The sequence below is a fragment of the Acomys minous genome, assembly GCF_964271855.1.
Source record: "Acomys minous genome assembly, chromosome: 8".
NCBI classification, from domain to species: domain Eukaryota; kingdom Metazoa; phylum Chordata; class Mammalia; order Rodentia; family Muridae; genus Acomys; species Acomys minous.
Window position 1 is genome coordinate 40,405,742 of NC_140489.1, and position 21,157 is coordinate 40,426,898.

The 21,157-nt window shown below is 46.7% G+C and overlaps 1 protein-coding gene across 1 annotated transcript in view; it reads right to left on the reverse strand.

The window, feature by feature from the left end:
• The window catches only part of LOC311604058 (protein farnesyltransferase subunit beta), a 75,351-nt gene that overhangs the window by 26,727 nt on the left and 27,467 nt on the right, over positions 1-21,157 (reverse strand). The window contains exons 3-6 of the mRNA XM_084793572.1: positions 20,994-21,066; positions 19,353-19,444; positions 6,891-7,037; positions 6,710-6,793 (exon numbers count right to left, since the gene is read on the reverse strand). Coding sequence (XP_084649698.1) covers positions 6,710-6,793; positions 6,891-7,037; positions 19,353-19,444; positions 20,994-21,066 — 396 coding nt within the window. The remainder of the gene's footprint in view (positions 1-6,709; positions 6,794-6,890; positions 7,038-19,352; positions 19,445-20,993; positions 21,067-21,157) is intronic.

Genomic DNA, 21,157 nt, shown 5'->3' on the forward strand with positions numbered 1-21,157 from the left:
AACCACTAGTCGTAGACCATGCACAGAGATGGGGAGGGAGCAAGGTACGACGCTCCATGCGGCTTCTCCCTGTCTCACCAAATCCGGCTTCACAGCTCTCAAGTTTGTCTGCCTTTCTCCACCGTCATCCGAACCCACGACATTATCATCCGCCAGCATCAACCTGATTGTCTCCCTCCTTCCAGCCCAGAAACCAGAGGACATTTACTAAAACACTATAATTTATTCGCTGCAACCAGAGAACTAGCAGAGAACAAATCAGATCATATCATTGCCTACTTAAAACCCGTAAGAATGTATTTGCCAGTAATGAGAGTCAGGGCCTCCTCACCCTGTCCCCAGGCGGCCCTCTGGCTGGTTCCCTCTTCCCACTGTTGCCCCAGGCCTCCTGCGCTGCTCAGTCAGCTGCTGCCTTTCCTCTGTCTCCAGAGAATACTACAAATTTCACAGCTAATTCATGAATGAATGATGAGTAAATAAAAATGAATAAATATGGCTGGAGAGATGGCTTAGAGGTTTAGAGTACTGGCTGATCTCCCAAAGGTCCTGAGTTCAATTCCTAGCAACCACATGGTGGCTCACAACCATCTACAATGAGATCTGGTGCCCTCTTCTGGAATGCAGGCCTACATGCAGGCAGCATACTGTATAATTAATTAATTAATCTTTTAAAGAAATGAATAAATAAGACTCTCTTTTTTCATATGTTCATTTTTCCAGTACTAGGTATTGAATTCAGTGTCTCATATGTATTAGGTAACTGCTGTCAATCAGAGCTGCATGTCCACCTTTCTTTTTACTTTCATTTTTGAGACAGGGTCTCAATGTTGCCAGGCTAGCCTTTAATTTACAATTCTACTCAGGCTCCTGGGTAGGAGTCTGGGATTCTGGCTTCTTCCTTAGCTGTTCATGGAGGTTTCTGAGGTACCCAGAAGCTATCAATCCCTGAATAAGGCATTCTCAGGAACTACCAGGAGTTGTTCTAGGCCCCAGAGATCAAGAGGCCATCTCTGGGTAACCAACCATCCCGGTTTCCCATTTCCTCTCCATCTCTGGGTAACCAACCATCCCGGTTTCCCATTTCCTCTCCATCTCTGGGTAACAACTATCCCGGTTTCCCATTTCCTCTCCATCTCTGGGTAACAACTATCCCGGTTTCCCATTTCCTCTCCCATTTCCTCTCCATCTCTGGGTGACCAACTATCCCGGTTTCCCATTTCCTCTCTACCTCTGGGTAACAACTATCCCGGTTTCCCATTTCCTCTCCATCTCTGGGTAACAACTATCCCGGTTTCCCATTTCCTCTCCATCTCTGGGTAACAACTATCCCGGTTTCCCATTTCCTCTCTACCTCTGGGTAACAACTATCCCGGTTTCCCATTTCCTCTCCATCTCTGGGTAACAACTATCCCGGTTTCCCATTTCCTCTCCATCTCTGGGTAACCAACCATCCCGGTTTCCCATTTCCTCTCCATCTCTGGGTAACAACTATCCCGGTTTCCCATTTCCTCTCCATCTCTGGGTAACAACTATCCCGGTTTCCCATTTCCTCTCCATCTCTGGGTAACAACTATCCCGGTTTCCCATTTCCTCTCCATCTCTGGGTAACAACTATCCCGGTTTCCCATTTCCTCTCCCATTTCCTCTCCATCTCTGGGTGACCAACTATCCCGGTTTCCCATTTCCTCTCTACCTCTGGGTAACAACTATCCCGGTTTCCCATTTCCTCTCCATCTCTGGGTAACAACTATCCCGGTTTCCCATTTCCTCTCCATCTCTGGGTAACAACTATCCCGGTTTCCCATTTCCTCTCCCATTTCCTCTCCATCTCTGGGTGACCAACTATCCCGGTTTCCCATTTCCTCTCTACCTCTGGGTAACAACTATCCCGGTTTCCCATTTCCTCTCCATCTCTGGGTAACAACTATCCCGGTTTCCCATTTCCTCTCCATCTCTGGGTAACAACTATCCCGGTTTCCCATTTCCTCTCTACCTCTGGGTAACAACTATCCCGGTTTCCCATTTCCTCTCCATCTCTGGGTAACAACTATCCCGGTTTCCCATTTCCTCTCCATCTCTGGGTAACAACTATCCCGGTTTCCCATTTCCTCTCCATCTCTGGGTAACAACTATCCCGGTTTCCCATTTCCTCTCCATCTCTGGGTAACAACTATCCCGGTTTCCCATTTCCTCTCCATCTCTGGGTAACCAACCATCCCGGTTTCCCATTTCCTCTCCATCTCTGGGTAACAACTATCCCGGTTTCCCATTTCCTCTCCCATTTCCTCTCCATCTCTGGGTGACCAACTATCCCGGTTTCCCATTTCCTCTCTACCTCTGGGTAACAACTATCCCGGTTTCCCATTTCCTCTCCATCTCTGGGTAACAACTATCCCGGTTTCCCATTTCCTCTCCATCTCTGGGTAACCAACCATCCCGGTTTCCCATTTCCTCTCCATCTCTGGGTAACAACTATCCCGGTTTCCCATTTCCTCTCCACCTCTGGGTAACCAACTATCCCGGTTTCCCATTTCCTCTCCACCTCTGGGTAACAACCATCCCGGTTTCCCATTTCCTCTCCATCTCTGGGTGACCAACCATCCCGGTTTCCCATTTCCTCTCCATCTCTGGGTAACCAACTATCCCGGTTTCCCATTTCCTCTCCATCTCTGGGTAACAACCATCCCGGTTTCCCATTTCCTCTCCATCTCTGGGTGACCAACTATCCCGGTTTCCCATTTCCTCTCCCATTTCCTCTCCATCTCTGGGTGACCAACTATCCCGGTTTCCCATTTCCTCTCCACCTCTGGGTAACAACCATCCCGGTTTCCCATTTCCTCTCCATCTCTGGGTGACCAACCATCCCGGTTTCCCATTTCCTCTCCATCTCTGGGTAACAACTATCCCGGTTTCCCATTTCCTCTCCCATTTCCTCTCCATCTCTGGGTAACAACTATCCCGGTTTCCCATTTCCTCTCCATCTCTGGGTAACCAACTATCCCGGTTTCCCATTTCCTCTCCATCTCTGGGTAACAACTATCCCGGTTTCCCATTTCCTCTCCATCTCTGGGTAACAACTATCCCGGTTTCCCATTTCCTCTCCATCTCTGGGTAACAACTATCCCGGTTTCCCATTTCCTCTCCATCTCTGGGTAACAACTATCCCGGTTTCCCATTTCCTCTCCATCTCTGGGTAACAACCATCCCGGTTTCCCATTTCCTCTCCATCTCTGGGTGACCAACTATCCCGGTTTCCCATTTCCTCTCCCATTTCCTCTCCATCTCTGGGTAACAACTATCCCGGTTTCCCATTTCCTCTCCATCTCTGGGTAACCAACTATCCCGGTTTCCCATTTCCTCTCCATCTCTGGGTAACAACTATCCCGGTTTCCCATTTCCTCTCCATCTCTGGGTAACAACTATCCCGGTTTCCCATTTCCTCTCCATCTCTGGGTAACAACTATCCCGGTTTCCCATTTCCTCTCCATCTCTGGGTAACAACTATCCCGGTTTCCCATTTCCTCTCCATCTCTGGGTAACCAACTATCCCGGTTTCCCATTTCCTCTCCATCTCTGGGTAACAACTATCCCGGTTTCCCATTTCCTCTCCATCTCTGGGTAACAACTATCCCGGTTTCCCATTTCCTCTCCATCTCTGGGTAACCAACTATCCCGGTTTCCCATTTCCTCTCCATCTCTGGGTAACAACTATCCCGGTTTCCCATTTCCTCTCCATCTCTGGGTGACCAACTATCCCGGTTTCCCATTTCCTCTCCCATTTCCTCTCCATCTCTGGGTGACCAACTATCCCGGTTTCCCATTTCCTCTCCATCTCTGGGTAACCAACTATCCCGGTTTCCCATTTCCTCTCCATCTCTGGGTAACAACTATCCCGGTTTCCCATTTCCTCTCCATCTCTGGGTAACAACTATCCCGGTTTCCCATTTCCTCTCCATCTCTGGGTAACAACTATCCCGGTTTCCCATTTCCTCTCCATCTCTGGGTAACCAACTATCCCGGTTTCCCATTTCCTCTCCATCTCTGGGTAACAACTATCCCGGTTTCCCATTTCCTCTCCCATTTCCTCTCCATCTCTGGGTGACCAACTATCCCGGTTTCCCATTTCCTCTCCCATTTCCTCTCCATCTCTGGGTGACCAACTATCCCGGTTTCCCATTTCCTCTCCATCTCTGGGTAACCAACTATCCCGGTTTCCCATTTCCTCTCCCATTTCCTCTCCATCTCTGGGTGACCAACTATCCCGGTTTCCCATTTCCTCTCCCATTTCCTCTCCATCTCTGGGTGACCAACTATCCCGGTTTCCCATTTCCTCTCCATCTCTGGGTGACCAACTATCCCGGTTTCCCATTTCCTCTCCCATTTCCTCTCCATCTCTGGGTGACCAACTATCCCGGTTTCCCATTTCCTCTCCATCTCTGGGTAACCAACTATCCCGGTTTCCCATTTCCTCTCCATCTCTGGGTAACCAACCATCCCGGTTTCCCATTTCCTCTCCATCTCTGGGTAACCAACTATCCCGGTTTCCCATTTCCTCTCCATCTCTGGGTGACCAACTATCCCGGTTTCCCATTTCCTCTCCTGAGCATTGACTGGTGCTTCTAGGCAAAGGAGAGCAAAGAAATGCAGAGTGAAAAACCAAGGAATCCCTGTTCTAGAAGGCAGGTAAGACAAGAAATTGGAGGAAACCTACAGCTTTGACCTGTCATTCAAATCTTTCATCCACTGTACAAGTAACAATCAGGAGCTCAATGGCCTGTCGTGGAATCCCAGACTCCTACTCAGGAGCCTGAGCAGAATTGCAAATTAAAGGCTAGCCTGGCAACGTTAAGACCCTGTCTCAAAATAAAAGTAAAAAGAAAGGTGGACATGCAGGTCCATAGGGAATGGCACTTTTAGGAAGTGTGATCTGGTTGGAGTGGGTGTGGTTTTGTTGGAGGACATTTGTCATTATGGGGGCAGGCTTTGGGTCTCTGAAGCTTAAGCCCAGGCTTAGTGGCGCACTTTCTCTCCTGCTGCCTGCCAGTCCAGATGTAGAGCTCTCAGTTCCTTCTGCAGCACCATGTCTGCCTGCACAACACCATGCTTCCCACCATGATGATAATGGACTAAACCTCTGAACTGTAAGCCAGTGCCAATTAAATGTTTTCCTTTATGAGAGTTGCTGTGGTCATGGTGTCTCTTCAATAGACCTAAACTGACAGCAAGAGCCACTCAAGTTGGGCATGGTGGTGCACGCCTTTAATTCCAGCACTTGGGAAGCCAAGGCAGGCAGATCGTTGTGAGTTTGAGGGCAGCCTGGTCTACAAGGCAAATCCAGGACAGCCATGGCTGACACAGAGAAACCCTGTCTTGAAAAAAAAAAAAGCCAGGTGTGGTGGCGCATGCCTTTAATCCCAGCACTTGGGCGTGGAGGCAGACACATCTCTGAGTTCAAGACCAGCCTGGTCTACAAATCGAGTCCAGGACAGCCAAGGCTACACAGAGAAACCCTGTCTCAAAAAACCAAAAAATAAATAAATAAATTAATTAATTAATTAATTAATTAATTAATTAATTATGCTGGGCAGTGGTAGCCCACACCTATAATCTTAGCATTCAGGAAGCTGAGGCAGGCAGATCTCTGTGAGTTTGAGAAAACCCTGTCATCTAGAAAAACAAAAAGACACAAGAGAAATTAAGTATTAGCCAGGCTCGGTGGCGCAGCCTGTGATCCTAGAACTCAGGTAGGCAGAGGAAGGCAGATCTGTATGAGTTAGAGGACAACCCAAGACAGCCAAGGCTACACAGAGAAACCCTGTCGTCTCAAAAAACCAAAGAAAGAAAGAGAGAGAGAGAGAGAGAGAGAGAGAGAGAGAGAGAGAGAAGAAGGAAGAAAGGAAAGAAAGAAATTACATGCCCTATAGATGGACTGCCTACAGGTCAGGAAGCTACTTGCTAGTGTAATTAATATCTATTTTTTCCTTTTTCTTCTTTTTATTTAAGATGCATGGGGTTGGAGAGATGACTCAGAGGTTAAGAGCACTTGGCTGTTGTTCCAAAGGTCCTAAAGGCCCAAGCTAGCCTTGAAATCATTATGTAGCCAAGGATGATGCTGAACTCCTGATCCTCCTGTCTCCGCCTCCCAAGAGCTGAGATCTTGATCACAGACCACCACACCTGCCAGATACACTTCTTTAGTAAAATACTAGGTTTGAGCCAGCAGGTACCAGTCAGTGGGTTCAAGTCCACTACAGTGCAGTCTACTGGCTCTCAAGGCATTCGGCACCACACAGAGGGCCTGCGCCTCGGGTGTTCAGCACCCTCAGGATTTCATCAAGTGCAACCAGGAAGTGTTTCCAGAGTCACTCTAGGCATGCTTCTCAAAGAGAGGTGAAAGGTTATATTACACTGTGTAATTAAGTATAGTAAACTATCTTACATTAAACGATGTACTTTGTACTTATAAATCTGAAGCACTTGATTTTGTTCTTATCCAACGCACATTCTGACATTTACATAAAAGAAGCTAAGAGACAGTGACACCTGAGGACACTAGTGTCACCATCCTAGCAACGACCATGACACTGTGCCAGGAACACGTTTACACATCAGTGAATGGGATGAAGCAGCAGTATGCCATGTTCCTGAGGCTTAGCAGTTCTAAGAAAAGGTACATTCCAGAAGGTATGGATGCAACGGTCCCACTCACCTCACATCTACCTCGCCTCCGACGTGCATGAGGAAAGAGCCATCGGGTTGCTTTAGGGAGTACAAATACTGAAGGAGCTTCTCTCTGAGAACAGTAGGAAAAAGGCAGAAAAGTCGACCGTCAGTGCCATGCAGTGGGTGGAACCGTCCTGGATCCCCACCACTGCTGCCGGCAGCTTTACCTGTTAATGACACTGTAGGCTTCCTCTGTGCCAATGATGCACAGCGCATTGACAGCTGCATACGTGGGTGCGAGGTGTGGGTACTGACCAGGGCCCCCTCCAAAGCCACCTTCTGGACTTTGACACAGCTCCAGGAACCGACACACACTAGGCGCATGGCCAAAGGGAAAAACAAAGTTAGACAGCATTAATTTCCAAACACCAAAATCCTTTCAGATTCCAACCTTTTCCATTCCTCTCCCCTAAAAGGGGGCAAAAATCTCCTCCCTGACACTCAGCTACAAGCCCCCAAAAGACTTAACTCTTCACTCAGATACTGTCAGTTTTATGCACACTCCTGAATCTTCTATTTAAGAATGTGTCTTGTCACCGGGCATTGGTGGCACACACCTTTAATCCCAGCACTCGGGAGGCAGAGGCAGATGGATCGCTGTGAGTTTGAGGACAGTGAATCCAGGACAGCCACGGCTACACAGAGAAACCCTGTCTCGAAAAACCAAAAAAAAAAAAAAAAAAAAGAAAGAAAAGAAAAAGAATGTGTCTTGTCATAAAGCAGACAGCATGAGGCTGGAGGAAGCCTTTCATAGACTTAGGGGCTGCGTTCCATCCTTCTTGACCAAACCGTTCTCTTCCTTTTCACTAAACTTGTCACCCTGGATCAGGAGCAATACAGTCTTCTCTTCTGAGGCCTCTGATTCTACCTCTAGCTCAACTGCTGTTGTCCACACTCGTCACTGGTCTAGATGCATTTCCTAGGCCCATTGAACACACTTTCTCACTCGCTGTCACCTGAGCCCTTGCAGGAAACATCTTTCCGTTCCCACCACCAGTAAGGAGGCAGTTTCGAGTGCAGCCCGATCCACCATTGGGAGGATGGGAGAGCAGCAGGCTCAAGAGGGTACTGTTGAGGCTTGAATGTGAAATGCCCCAACACCCATAGGCTCCTGAGTTCAATACTTGCTCTCTGAGTGTACATGCAAAGGCAGCTTCCTGCTCCTGCCAGGATGGACTATACCCCTCTCTCCCTTAAGCTGCTTTTCTTCTTCTCTCCTTTCATTTCATGTTTGACACACAGGCATCTTATTTATACATATGTCTTACATCCCTAGAAAAAGGATCCGGGGTTTTCCCGTCCCATGTGCTTTTGTCTTGCTTCTTCATGGACCACGACGCCAACTGAGGTTGAATGAAACTAAATTGCTTGTTCCACCATTTTACGACATTGATGGGATTGCTCCGCCATTTTTCTAGGTCTCTGAGCTGCACATCAGACCTGGGCTGGTCACCCCACACTTGGTCAACCTGCTTGAGAGGTCATGATGATTTTCCCAGCTCTGACATCAGTAGTGGTTTCAGACTTGCTAAAGTCACTGTGCTTCATCGTCACAGCTAGGAGACAGACAATGACTTTGGAGCCCGGCCTGGTAAGGACTTGGCACTTGACTTGCCTCTCTTCTCAGCATTGTGGGACATTCATGAGCACCATTATAGTACATGGAAAGACAAGAGAGATTGCTTAAGTGGCATTTTATGGTGAAAAGGTAACTGTGGGGCTGGAGAGATGGCTCAGAGGTTAAAAGCACTGACTGCTCTTCCAGAGGTCCTAAGTTCAAATTCCCAGGAACCATATGGTGGCTTACAACCATCTATAATGTGATCTGATGCCATCTTCTGGTATGCACGTGTACATGCAGGCAGAGTTCTGTATACATAATAATAAATAAATAAAACTTTTTAAAAAAGAAAGAAAGAAAAGGTAACTATGACAGACACCACCGCTGACTCACATCCAAAGAAGGTGTTTCAGTCTTAAATTCTTAAACTGAATTTAGTCTGTTTAGCAGAATTTTTCATGCTAAACAACAGAGCCTCCAGCTTCCTTGCAAAGGAAAACTGTTCCTGAAAGATCTGCTGCTTGGCATGGCATCAATTACATTCTTTTTGTTTGTTTATTTTTTGAGACAGTGTTTCTCTGTATAATAGACCTGGCTGTTCTGGACTTACTTTGTAGACCAGGCTGGCCTCAAACTCAGAGATCCACCTGCCTCTCCCTCCCAAGTGCTGGGATTACAGGCATGCACCACTGGCCTAGGTTTTTTTGTTTTGTTTTTGTCATTTGTTTTGTTTTGTTGGTTTTGTTTGTTTTTTGAGACACGGTTTCTCTGTGTAGCCTTGGCTGTCCTGGACTCCCTTTGTAGAGCAGGTTGGCCTCAAACTCACAGTGATCCACCTGTTTCTGCCTCCTGAGTGCTGGGATTAAAGGCATGCACCACCACACCCAGCCTTAGAATTTTTTTAAGGTTTATTTACTTTCTGATATGAGGGCTCTAGCTGCATGTATACCTGCATGCCAGAAGAGGGCACCAGATGACATTATAGATGGTTGTGAGCCACCATGTGGTTGCTGGGAACTGAACTCAGAACCTTTGGAAGAGCAGCCAGTGCTCTTAACCGCTGAGCCATCTCTCCAGCCCCATCATTACATTCTTGCCCTAGGTGAAACGGAGACAGCCTTCACTTGTACAGGGTCCTCTACAGTTTACATGAAAGACCATCCCAGGAAGGGTCAATTAAAAAGGCCCTGGTTATAGCACCTCTCCCCTATACTCTCAGGTCACAGCCTTCCTGTTGGGAGGAGACCTACTGCAAGGCCTTCTTTCTGGGCTGTTTTGGCTATTATTTTATTATTTATTTCCTCCCTTTCTTTCTTTTTAAAATTTTATTTGTTTGTTCGTTTTTTCAAGACAGGGTTTCTCTGTGCAGCCTTGGCTATCCTGGACTCGCCTGTAGACCAGATTGGCCTCGAACTCACAGCCATCCGCCTGCCTCTGCCTCCCAAGTGCTGGGATTAAAGCGGTGAGCCACCATGCCCAGCTACACAGTTACTTTTGATTTCAGCCTTCCCATTACGTAGACAGGTACAGCAACAGACTGGCTATTTTAGTCTTTACATGTTTTTTTTAAAAATCCTCATTTACAAGCCGGGCGTGGTGGCACACGCCTTTAATCCCAGCACTCGGAAGGCAGAGGCAGGCGAATCGCTGTGAGTTCGAGGCCAGCCTGGTCTACAAAGTGAGTCCAGGAGAGAAACCAAAAAAAAAAAAAAAAAAAAAAAATCCTCATTTACTTCTATTTATACCTAAAATTTGACTATAGGTAACACAAGGATTGAAGCTAAAGTTTATAGTCAAAGAAGGAAGTAATTCTGGAGCACATATTTTTAAGACATCTTTTTCATAAGTGGAATTTACTCCCTATATATTTTCCAAGCCATGGTCAATTATTATGAAATATACAGAAACAAGTAGCCAATAACAGTTCCTAACAAAAGCTGTCTGCTAACTGGAAGCTTTCTGTACACAACACCGAAAGGTTTTAACTGACCTAAAGCCCAGCAGGTGGGCTGGGGAGGAGCACTTGCCCCAGCACCCACACTGTAGCTCACAGCCATCTGTAACTCCAGTTCCAGCAGATCTGACGCCCTCTTCTGGCCTCCGTGGGCACCAGGCAGACCCATGGTGCACAGACATACATGTAAGCAAAACACTTATATAAAAAATAAACCTGAAAAAAACCCACAAAACCACAAAAACTCAACAGACTACAGCTGGAAATAGATGCTGCTCAGTGACAGAGCATAGCCATGAAGCCCTGAGTTCAGCCCGAGCACTACGTGATAAGTTTTCTTTTTCTTTTCTTTCTCTGCCTGCCTCTGCATCCTGAGTATTGGGATTAAAGGTGTGCGCCACCACACCCAGCCTTTGTTTGGTCTTTTCAGAGAAGGGATCACTACACAGCCTGGCCTACCCTCTATCTCAGAGTCCTGTCTCAGCCTTCCAACAGCTGGAATGACACATGTGCACCATTACACCAGTTGCTATTAAGTTTGAGGCAAGTCTGAAATATGTAGAAAGTTCAGGCTAGCCTGAGCTATAAGAGTAAGACCTTAAAAACAAAACAAAACAAAAGGAAAAACAAAGACAAAGAGTCACCTAGCATCCATCTCTTCCCCAGCTCCTCAGATAGGCTGCTGTAATGGAATGCAACACTCCTGACCGGTAGCCTGCAGTCCACAATGAGAGGGGAGCTGAATGTTCCAGACGCCTTGCTGTCCTGGCTCCATGCCAGCCTCCCTCAGCTGACAGCCATGAGGGTGAGCCTCACCCTTCCATACTACAGAACACTCTGATCCCGAGGCTTCCTGACTTGCACCTTAAGGGACAAACTATGAAGTGACAAGCTGCCATTAGCAGACTTCTTAGCAAGTTTAAAATCCAAAATGACAGCAATACTATGACCTATCAGAGAGGGAGGAAACACTTAGAGACCAAAAATTCGTCAGCTAATACAAAAAAAAAAAAAAAAAAAAAAAAAAAATGGCAGCCAGAAAGCTTTTAGCAAACAAGACACTTTATAGAAAACAAGTATACACAAAAGTATTCAGACACAGATCAAGGTTAGCTAAGGGGGGGGCAAGCTTTGCATCCCAGCTTACACATCAGTGACCAGCAAAGTGGAAAACCCTCCTTCAAACCCAAACTGTGTGCACTGGAATCAATGGAGTAATAAAGACCTGGGTTTCCTGAAGCTAAAGATCTATACTGATCAGAGGCCTGAGTGACTCGATACCCTCAAACGCTGAGCATCATCCATCCTCGTCACACCAGTAAAACGACTTATTAAAAAACCCAACAACTAGCTGGGTGTGTTGGCGCACACCTTTATTCCCAGCACTCGGGAGGCAGAGGCAGGTGGATCACTGTGAGTTTGAGGCCAGCCTGGTCTACAAAGGAAGTCCAGGGCAGGCAAGGCTACACAGAGAAACCCTATCTCAAAAACCAAAAAATAAACAATAAATAAAAACAAAACAAAAACAAACCCAACAACTAAGTCATACCCAATAACCACTTAAATGAGAGCCAAGGAGGGGAGGTGCAGGTGGCTGGTCTTTACCTCTCCACGCCAGTGTTCACCCAAATAACCATTACTTGTTAGACTTCAGTGTGGACAGTCACCTGTGAATCTTAAATTTGGTTTTGCTTGGTCATTTCTTTGTTTGGGTTTGTTTGTTTAGGACAGCTTCTCACCATGTAACTCCAGACAGCCTGTATCTTACTTTGTAGACCAGGTTGTCCTTGACCTCACAAGAGATCAGAGTGTCTCTGCCTTCTGTGTGCTGGGATCAATGGTCGCTACCACGTCCAGCTTAGTTTCGTTTTGTTTATAGCCCCCACTGGCCTGCAACTCACTACATAGGCCGAGATAGCCTTGAACTTCTGCGTCAATCTTCTAAGCACTGGAATTACCAGGAAGGAGCCACAGCATTCAGCTGCTTCTGTGCTTTTTTGTTTGTTTTGTTTTTCGAGACGGGGTCTCTCTTCTCTGTGTAGCCTTGGCTGTCCTGGACTCGCTTTGGCTTCTATGCTTCTAATAAGTCCTGGGGTGATGACAACGCTGCTGGTCTGAGAACACATTGTGGAGACCCACAGGCAACCCTAGTCACAGGGGGCAATTTACATTTTAATTCAAATTAATTAAAAAAATTTTTATGTCCTCAGTCGCATAAGCCACATTTCAAGTGCTCAGCAACCAGCTTAGCTAGTGGTAGCCATACAGGGTCACATAAGCCACACAACCTTCCCTTTATCGTGGGACAATCTACGATTTTGCTGACATTCAACCACTACAGAGGATGTAAAACTTCTATGAGAATCAAGTTCAAGGGAAAAGTATTTCACCTTTAGTTTTTTTTTTTTTATTTAATTTCACTTATTAAGTATGTGTGTGTGATGGGGCACCAGACATGTGGAAGGCAGAGGGCGACTTTGTGCACCTGGTTCCCTCTTGCCAACTTTACAAGACTCCCAGAGATCAAATTCAGGCCACTGGCCCCACTGCTGGCCTCATACACTGGTCTACTTGTCTCCTAGTAATGGTTAGATAGTCTAGAGTCAGAACAAAACTGTCGCCAGTGGGGAGGAAGGATTGAAAATTATGTAAACAAACAACTAATGGGAAGCAAGCAAGAAAACAAATCAGAGACCAGTAAGACTAAAACAAGGTCCACCCAGCAAATACCGTACTGGGAGTCAGCGGTAGGGAGAAGCACTTAAGTACAAGGTGGGGCATGACTAGGAACACAGCAGGGAAAGGACCGCGATCAGGGCCTGGGAGCTAGGGATAAATCAACAGGGAAGCGTTCTTGTTAAAGGTGCCAACAAAGCACGGCTGAGAACTGCATCTGGCCATGGCCTCCGTTCCCCAGCTAAGAGAGAGTTCAGATTATACTTGTAAAAAAATAGATACATTAAAAAACAAAAAACTAAAGCTGGAAAGGGAACAAACTACTAAAAGGATTAAAATTACAGACAACCACTGTGAGGGGGATGCCCAGCTATGTTCTTCTTCATCCAAAGATGCTACACAAGCTCTAGAAAGAACAAAAAGCAAGGCTTGTCTGTAGTAAGAACCGCTTGGGAGCCGGGCGTGGTGGCGCACGCCTTTAATCCCAGCACTAGGGAGGCAGAGACAGGTGGGTCACTGAGTTGGAGGCCAGCCTGGTCTACAAATCGAGTCCAGGACAGCCAGGGCTACACAGAGAGACCCTGTCTTGAAAAACAAAACAAAACAAAAAAATGGGAATCATAGTAAAGAACTTCTTTCAGTGCTAAAATCATTAAGCCAAGCAAATGTTACGCTCCAAAATACTTCATTTGTTTTATGTAAGCACACATATAAATTTATGTACAATCTCTTAAGAGAGAAAATCCAATTTCCCACCTCTGAATTTTTTATCCTTGAAACAGCTGATACTTGCTATAATAAAGGCCTGGCCTTGCCAGCCTCCATCAGCCGGCACAGAAGTTAACAAAAGTGATTTTGTCCACTAGAGGGAACCCAGCTTGTTTTATTTCCTAAACAAATAAGCTGGAGAGAGAACAAAATAGGAAAAGGAGAGAGAAACCATGGTGCACATGTAGACTGTGTGTGCAGAGCGCAGGCGGCACGGGGACAAGGGTAGGGAAACACTAAACCTCCAGAGCGGGCTCTCTGCCTGCAAGGTCACCTTAATGTATTAGGTGCGGGTGGGGGTGGGGGTGGAACAGAGCACGATTCAAAGCGTTCTCTTTCCTTGTGCAAAGTAAACAAAAAAGGGCTACACACCCTGAAAGGGGTAAGGAGAGACACCGGGAAGGGGCTGGGTGAAAGAAAGGGAAAATGATATAATTATATTTCAACTTTTAAAACTTAAGTAATAGTTCAAAGCCCAGCATAGTGGTGCACGCCTGTAATCCTGGCACTCAGGAGGCAGAGGCAGGTGAGGTGCTGTGAGATCGAGGCCAGCCTGGTCTACAAAGAGAGTCCAGGACAGCCATAGCCAAGGATACAGAGACAGAAACCCTGTCTCAAAAAACAAAAACAACCCAAACAGAATTATTTCAAAATATAAAAAATAAATAAATATTTTAAATTAAAACAAAAGACAAGGATCAAGGTCTTTCTATGCCTTCGACTGCAGGCCCCTACAGCATATGGACTGAGACTGCTATTCTTCTTGAGGTTTTGGTTATGAGCCTTGGCCTTTAATGGCTAAGTTCTCTCTCCATCCCTCATTTTTATTCTTCTAAAAAATACTTTTTAAAATACATCTTTCAGGCACACATCTTTAACCCCAGCTTCCGGGAGATAAAGGGGATGGATCTATCTCTATAGTGAACCCCAGGACAGCCAGGACATAGCCAAGACTACATAGAGACCCTGTCTCAAAACAAGAGCAATAAAAAAAAAGTCTTTTAAATCATAGGAATTGATTATTTGAGTGCATTAATGAATAAAAGGATAAACCTAAAAATAAAATAGATAAATGAAAAGGCAATATCCTCATTCAGATAGTCTGAAAAGACCCTCACATTCTTACAAAAGCCAGTAAGATTTTTCAGGATCTAACAACAATAGTTATTTCCTTCCCAGTCAGAGCTACTAGGCAGATTCAGAGTAAGCAGTATCCGGACCAGCAGGTAACTGCTGCTAAGCACAAAACCAAACGCAGCATCACTACAGGAAGGCCTTACGTCATTTAAAAGTTCACTAAATTGGGGCTATCCAGAAAGTTCCGTGTATAAAAGCACTTGGCACACAAGACTGGCAATGAAAAGCTGGATGCAAGGCCTCAAATCCACAATCCCAGAATTCCTACATGGACATGGGAAGTGGACCAGAATCACCTAGAAGCTCGTGGGCCAACCAGCCCGGAGAATGCTGAGCCTCAGAAACAAGAAAAGAGACCCTGCCTGAACAAGGTGGAAAGAGAGAATTTACTACCATAGCTGTCTTCTGACTTCACACATGCAGCATGGTACAGGCATGCCTCCACCGCTGACCTATACACCTACATAAACATCATAAAACACACACGCATATACAATAAAAATAACAAAATAAAAGATACGTTAAGATGGACTGGAGAGACAGGTCAGTAAGACCACTTGCTGTGAGAAGCAAGAAACCTGTGCATGGGCGTGGGCACACATATGCATAACATAACACAACACACACACACACACACACACACACACACACACACACACACATACACACACACACACACTCATTCATTAAATCAAGCTAGGGGGATATAGCCTAATGGTAGGACACTTACCCAGCATGCATAAGGCCCTAGATTCACTCCCAAGAACTGGAAAACAGTAAGCAGACTTTAAAGTTCATTAAGGCAAGTCTGGTGTGGTGGCTTTTGCCTGAAATCCCAGCCCTTAGAGACTGAAGCAGGAGGATGCTGTGAGTCTGAGGCCAGCCTGGGCTACATGGTGAGTTTGTGTCTACAAAATGAGATCTGTCTCTAAAACCAGTAATAAATTTAAAAAATAAAAACAAGGTTTATTAAATCAATGCTCAGAAAAACCATGAGTGAACCCTTTCAAGGCAGTTGTAAAACAAGCTCTTAGCCATAGATCATTAAAGTGGTGCTTAAAATTTGATAAACTGGCTCTTTATTTTCCAAACACCCCCGTTTTAAAGGGAAGGAGCCATGGGGTCTCACTATGCAGCTTTAGTAGCCTGGAACTCCCTATGTAGTCCAGGCTAGCCTCAAGACTCACATGGATCTGCCTGCTTCTACCTCCCTGAGTGCTGATATTAAAAACATGCCTGGATAAAACATTATTTTAATCATAAGATAATGAAGGTTTATTATAGAAATTGTAGAAAAGGCAAATAAGCTTAGAAATAGAAAAACCTGTAAACACTTTGTTGTTTTGAGACAGGGTCTCACTGTGTAGCTCTGGCTGTCCTAGAAGTCCCTAGGTAGTGCAGGCTGGCCTGGCACTCACAGATCGCTGCCTGCCTCTGCAGATGCATGCCAGCACATCCAGACAAAAAATCATCACTTTTAATCTGTCCAGACTGAACTGCAGTATTTGCACATGTGACCTTATGTTGGGTTTGTTATGTTGTTTTTGTACGCATAACCATAAATATTTTTTGTTTGGTTTGGATTTTTCCGCCTTTGGTGTGGGGGCAGGTGTGGGTACAGTATGGGTAGTGTGGTCAAACCCAGGGCCCCCACCATGCTAGGCCGGCCCTGCACCACTGACCTACAGCCCAGGGCCCCCACCATGCTAGGCTGGCCCTGCACCACAGACCTACAGCCCAGGGCCCCCACCATGCTAGGCCGGCCCTGCACCACAGACCTACAGCCCAGGGCCCCCACCATGCTAGACCGGCCCTGCACCACAGACCTACAGCCCCAGCCCTTTTTTGTCTGTTTTCTTTGTTGGTGGTGGTTTTGTTTTAGTTTTTGAAACAGAGTTTCTCTGTGTAACAGCCTGGTTGTCCTGGACTCACTTTGTAGATCAGGCTGGCCTCGAACTCACCCTGCTGGGATGAAAGGCATGTACCGCCATACCCAGCAGTCTGTCTGTTCTCTTAAAGAGGTCTTGCTTCTACAGCCCTGGCTGACCTCAGACCCTGGTCAATCCTCCCACCTCAGCCTTATGAGTGCTGGGATTACAGGTGTGCACCCGGCCTCCCATCTATGCTCTTGGTCTATAAAAGTTGGGTCTTTTTTATTATCTGTTTCCACATCATGTCCCTTTATATAAGCATTCTTATATGCAAATATACATGAATATTAAAAGCGGCTGCATATTTCATTGCATATACTATGCTATAATTAATTCACTTAAACTTTAAGTAAAATTTTTGTTGTTCTGTTTTTTGAGACAGGATTTCTCTGTGCAGCCCTGATGTCCTGGAACTCTCAGATCTGCCTGCCTGATTAAAGGCCTGTGCCACCACGCCTGGCTACTTTGTAAATGTTAAAGCACCCCTTACTACTGATGCCGTTTCCTGTGAAGAGCCCTTTAAAGAGGCCTCTCTTCCCATCTGGTCCCCTCCTTCCACCATGTGTGTCACAGGTCAGACACTCAAGACTGGGGCCTGCTGGGCCATCCCTCCTGACTCCTCTTCCTGTCCTAGCCATAGAAGCAGCTGTGACAGTGGAAAAAAGACCATCTATGCAACCTAAAACAAAGTGGACAGTGACGTGAGCGCTTTGTGTCTGCACTTCACTCTGTGTGTCTTCTTCTCTCCAGCCTCCTCGTCTCTCACGGAAGCCCCCTTCCCCTCCCTTCTCCCCATGCATCTTTCCTACTGTAGCATATGTCCCAATGGTGTAGGTGTTGGGTGGGGGCTTCCCAAACAACCCTCAGCCTCCAACTGGTATTTCAAAAAACACATGGGCCTTTAGTTTGACAATTAAGTCCCTTTTACTGCAGAAACTGTGTCCAACTCTACTTCCAGTGCTGGAAGCAGCAGGCTGGTCACAATGTGTGGATTATAAAAACAATGCATATTTTCCCTCTGCCTCACAAGCATGAATTCTAAGGGTTAATGACTTAATTCTTCATTATCTTCTCTGTCCACATTTGTCACAAGACACCATTCCCAGGAAGGCAAGAATGAGAAGTTATTGTTAAGAGAATGAATGAGACAAAGTAAGTTCTGTTCCTCTGACCTGACAATGTGACCAAGGCAGGGGCTCTGGGACTAGGGAGTGCTCTAGCAAGCCTCCAAGGGTCTTGGCACAGTTACCATCTTCTGCTGTGGAAAAACAAACCTGGCTCAGGACCCTGGCATCCCAAACTCCTCACCCTCTGGAGTACAAGGCAGTGGAGGCTCACAAGCCAAGAAGCGGTGCTCTAGGCAAAGCCTTTAGGTTCAGTCCTAACCCACCCTTGCCCATCTTGGGTATTTCCAGGGTTGGAGGCACGATCCATCAGTTTTGGTGTTTATTTTTTTCCTTAAGATGAGCTTGAGGGGCCTGGTGTGGTGGTACAGGCCTTTAATCCCAGCACTCAAGAGGCAGAGGCAGGTGGATCGCTGTGAGTTGGAGGCCAGGCTGGTCTACAAAATGAGTCCAGGACAGCCAGGGTTATACAGAAGAACCCTGCCTCGGAAAAATAAATAAATGATGATGATAAGGTTGAGGAGCCACCTACAAGTGCCACCTGCACTAGCAGTTTCGGACATATCTAGGTTGCTTACATGTCTTGTCATCATCAATCAGAGGTCAGTGAAAACTGTGAGTCACAGCATTGGTGTATCAATGCAGTTGCCCAGCTGGTCCTGTGGAAAGCTGGCCGCCCACAGCACTACACCTCTGTGGAGGTGTCTAAGGAGGCTGGTCCTGTGGAGAGCTGGCTGCCCACAGCACTACACCTCTGTGGAGGTGTCTAAGGAGGCTAGAGTATTTTGACTCACGGAGCAGTTCATGCTTTCCACTGCACTTCATCACCACCGTCAGAGATGACGGTGAAGACTTCTCAAAGATCAGAGCCAGAGTGCTCATGGGAGGCAGAGGCAGACGGATCACTGTAAGTTCAAGGCCAGCCTGGTATACAGAATAAGTCTAAGACTACACAGAGATCTTGTCTGAGGGAACTGGGTTGCTTGCTTGTTGGTTGGTTGGTCTTCAAGACAGGGTTTCTCCATGTAGCCCTCGCTGTACGTAGAGCAGGGTTGCCTTGAACTCATAAAGACCTGTCTGCCTCTGCCACCCAAGAGCTGGGATTAAAGGTGTGTACCACCATCACCTGTAGAGGCCTTGCCTTAAAGGGGGGGGGGGGGAGAGAGAGGAAGAGAGAAGGAGAGAGAAGAAGGAGGAGGAGGAGGAGAGTGAAAGAGAGAGGGAGAGAGAGATGGGGGAAGAGAGGGAGGGAGGGAGAACAAAACAGAATTCCTCTGGAAGTTCAAAGACTGGTTCTACCCACCACCTTACAATAGGGCTTCTGAGTGAAGGAGTTTCCGGAAGTTGCTGGAGGTCAAAAGAAGGGCAAGGGCTTCTAACGTGCTTTCTCCCCATTTACAACAAGTAAGAAAGGAACAAAAAGAATTTCAAACCCAGGATGTGCGTCCAGTGGGCACCCCAGGTTCCTCAGAACTCACTCTGTAGCCACTACTTGGGGGATGGGTTCATCCAGGAGTTCCAAGCTGTGCAGGATCCAGTAGCAGAGCCAGGGGCGGCTGGCGTCCAGACACTGAGAGGGACGAAGAGAAAACACACCCTTTATTCAGTCATTCCAAGATCCCAGGACAAGGCTACATCTGTCTTAGTTCCTGAAGCCAAGCAAGGGGAGGAGGTACCCTGGCTTGAACAACAAGCCGTAAATGAAGGATGCTTTCAACCGTGACAAAAGAACAATAGGAAACAAGCCTTAGGTCTCTTCCCTGCAGCTGTCCAGCAAGGCAGAGCAGAGAACTTACACAGCTGGAAGTTAGCACTGTGGGTTTCCCAGTGCAGACCCAAGGAAACACAATCTCACAAGGGCAGTTCTTGAATTCACTCATTAACAGATTCGGCAAATATTTGGTATCTACTTGTGCTGAACACTGTAGATGTTGGGGGCATGGTAATGACGGAAACTGGTTCTGAGTCGTGGGGTGCTCAGCATACTGGTGTGGCTGTCTTAGAGAAAGAGGCAGTAGACGAATAAGCATAAGTTACCCCATGTCTTTCCGGAACAAGGTGAACATGTACTAAGTCCTTTGAGGACCTGGGGGAGTCTGAGTGTCTGGACACTGGGCAAAGGCTTCTGAAGGTGATGTGTAAACAGACCCCCATTCTAATTTAAGTCAAACATGGCTGCTGAACATCCCACGCTCTGCAGTGCAGGTGGGACCAGTTCTACAGGGTTAAAGTATATAAACAAGGTCTAGGGAGACTAATTTTTTCCAGGTTATAAAAGAAGTAATTGTCAGAGTTGGGGTGTAGGCTGTGTTACTCGGGTTAACTATGAGACTTGGAAAACCTCTCCACAAAACACACACACACACACACACACACACACACACACACACACACACATACACACACACAAATATAGAACTCCAAAATAAAAGTCAATTAACGGCAGAGCTACCCCTTTGTAAAGGGAGGCAGAGAGATGGGAGCTCAGGTGGTCACAGCCTTTTCTATCCCCACTGCAGCTCTGAGGTTTTTCATGAGTCTCCTGGCTCTTAGAACTATGCTCGAAGATTCACCTGGTGTTTAGTGCCCTCTGGGACTTAAGCACTGGTTCTCCCGGCTAAGATAGACACAGCATCAGTTCTCAGGGTCAAGGTGTGGGGAGGACAAGGCAACTGACTTTTATTTAGGTGGAAAGGGCATCAGGAGAAAGCATGCTGTGAGCATGAAGGAGACCCCAGCTCACCCAGGGTGTCCACTAGCTCTAAGGGCCAAAAAGGCTGGAGGAGACTTATTTTTTCTCCCAAGACTGGGTTTCTCTGTGTAGCCCTGACTGTCCTGGAACCAGCTCTGTAGAACAAGCTGGCCCTAAACTCAGAGTTCCGCCTGCCTCTGTCTCCTCAGTGCTGGGACTACAGCATGCGCCACCACCTCCTTGCTGGAGGAGACCTTATCTGTCCCTTTTTGTGAGTCGAGCTCCAGCCCGGAAACATCGCCCTGGTTCCTGCCAGAGCCATGCAGGTGAGACGGGCCCAGCTGCGGCAGGTGAAAACCCAGAAGCCTTTGTGTTCGGATGGGAACATAGCACAATGCTTGACAGGAAGTTCCTGGCAACATTTTACCTCATAGGCATCTGTCAGCTGTCGGAGGCCTCTTTTCAGATAGTGGAAGTGCTTCTCCCTCTGCAAAATGAGCCTAGAGAGACAGACAGAGAGACTGTAAGCCCTTCAAATAGCTCACATCCCCACCATACACCCACAGCCCTCCTCAGACACTGTCCACAATC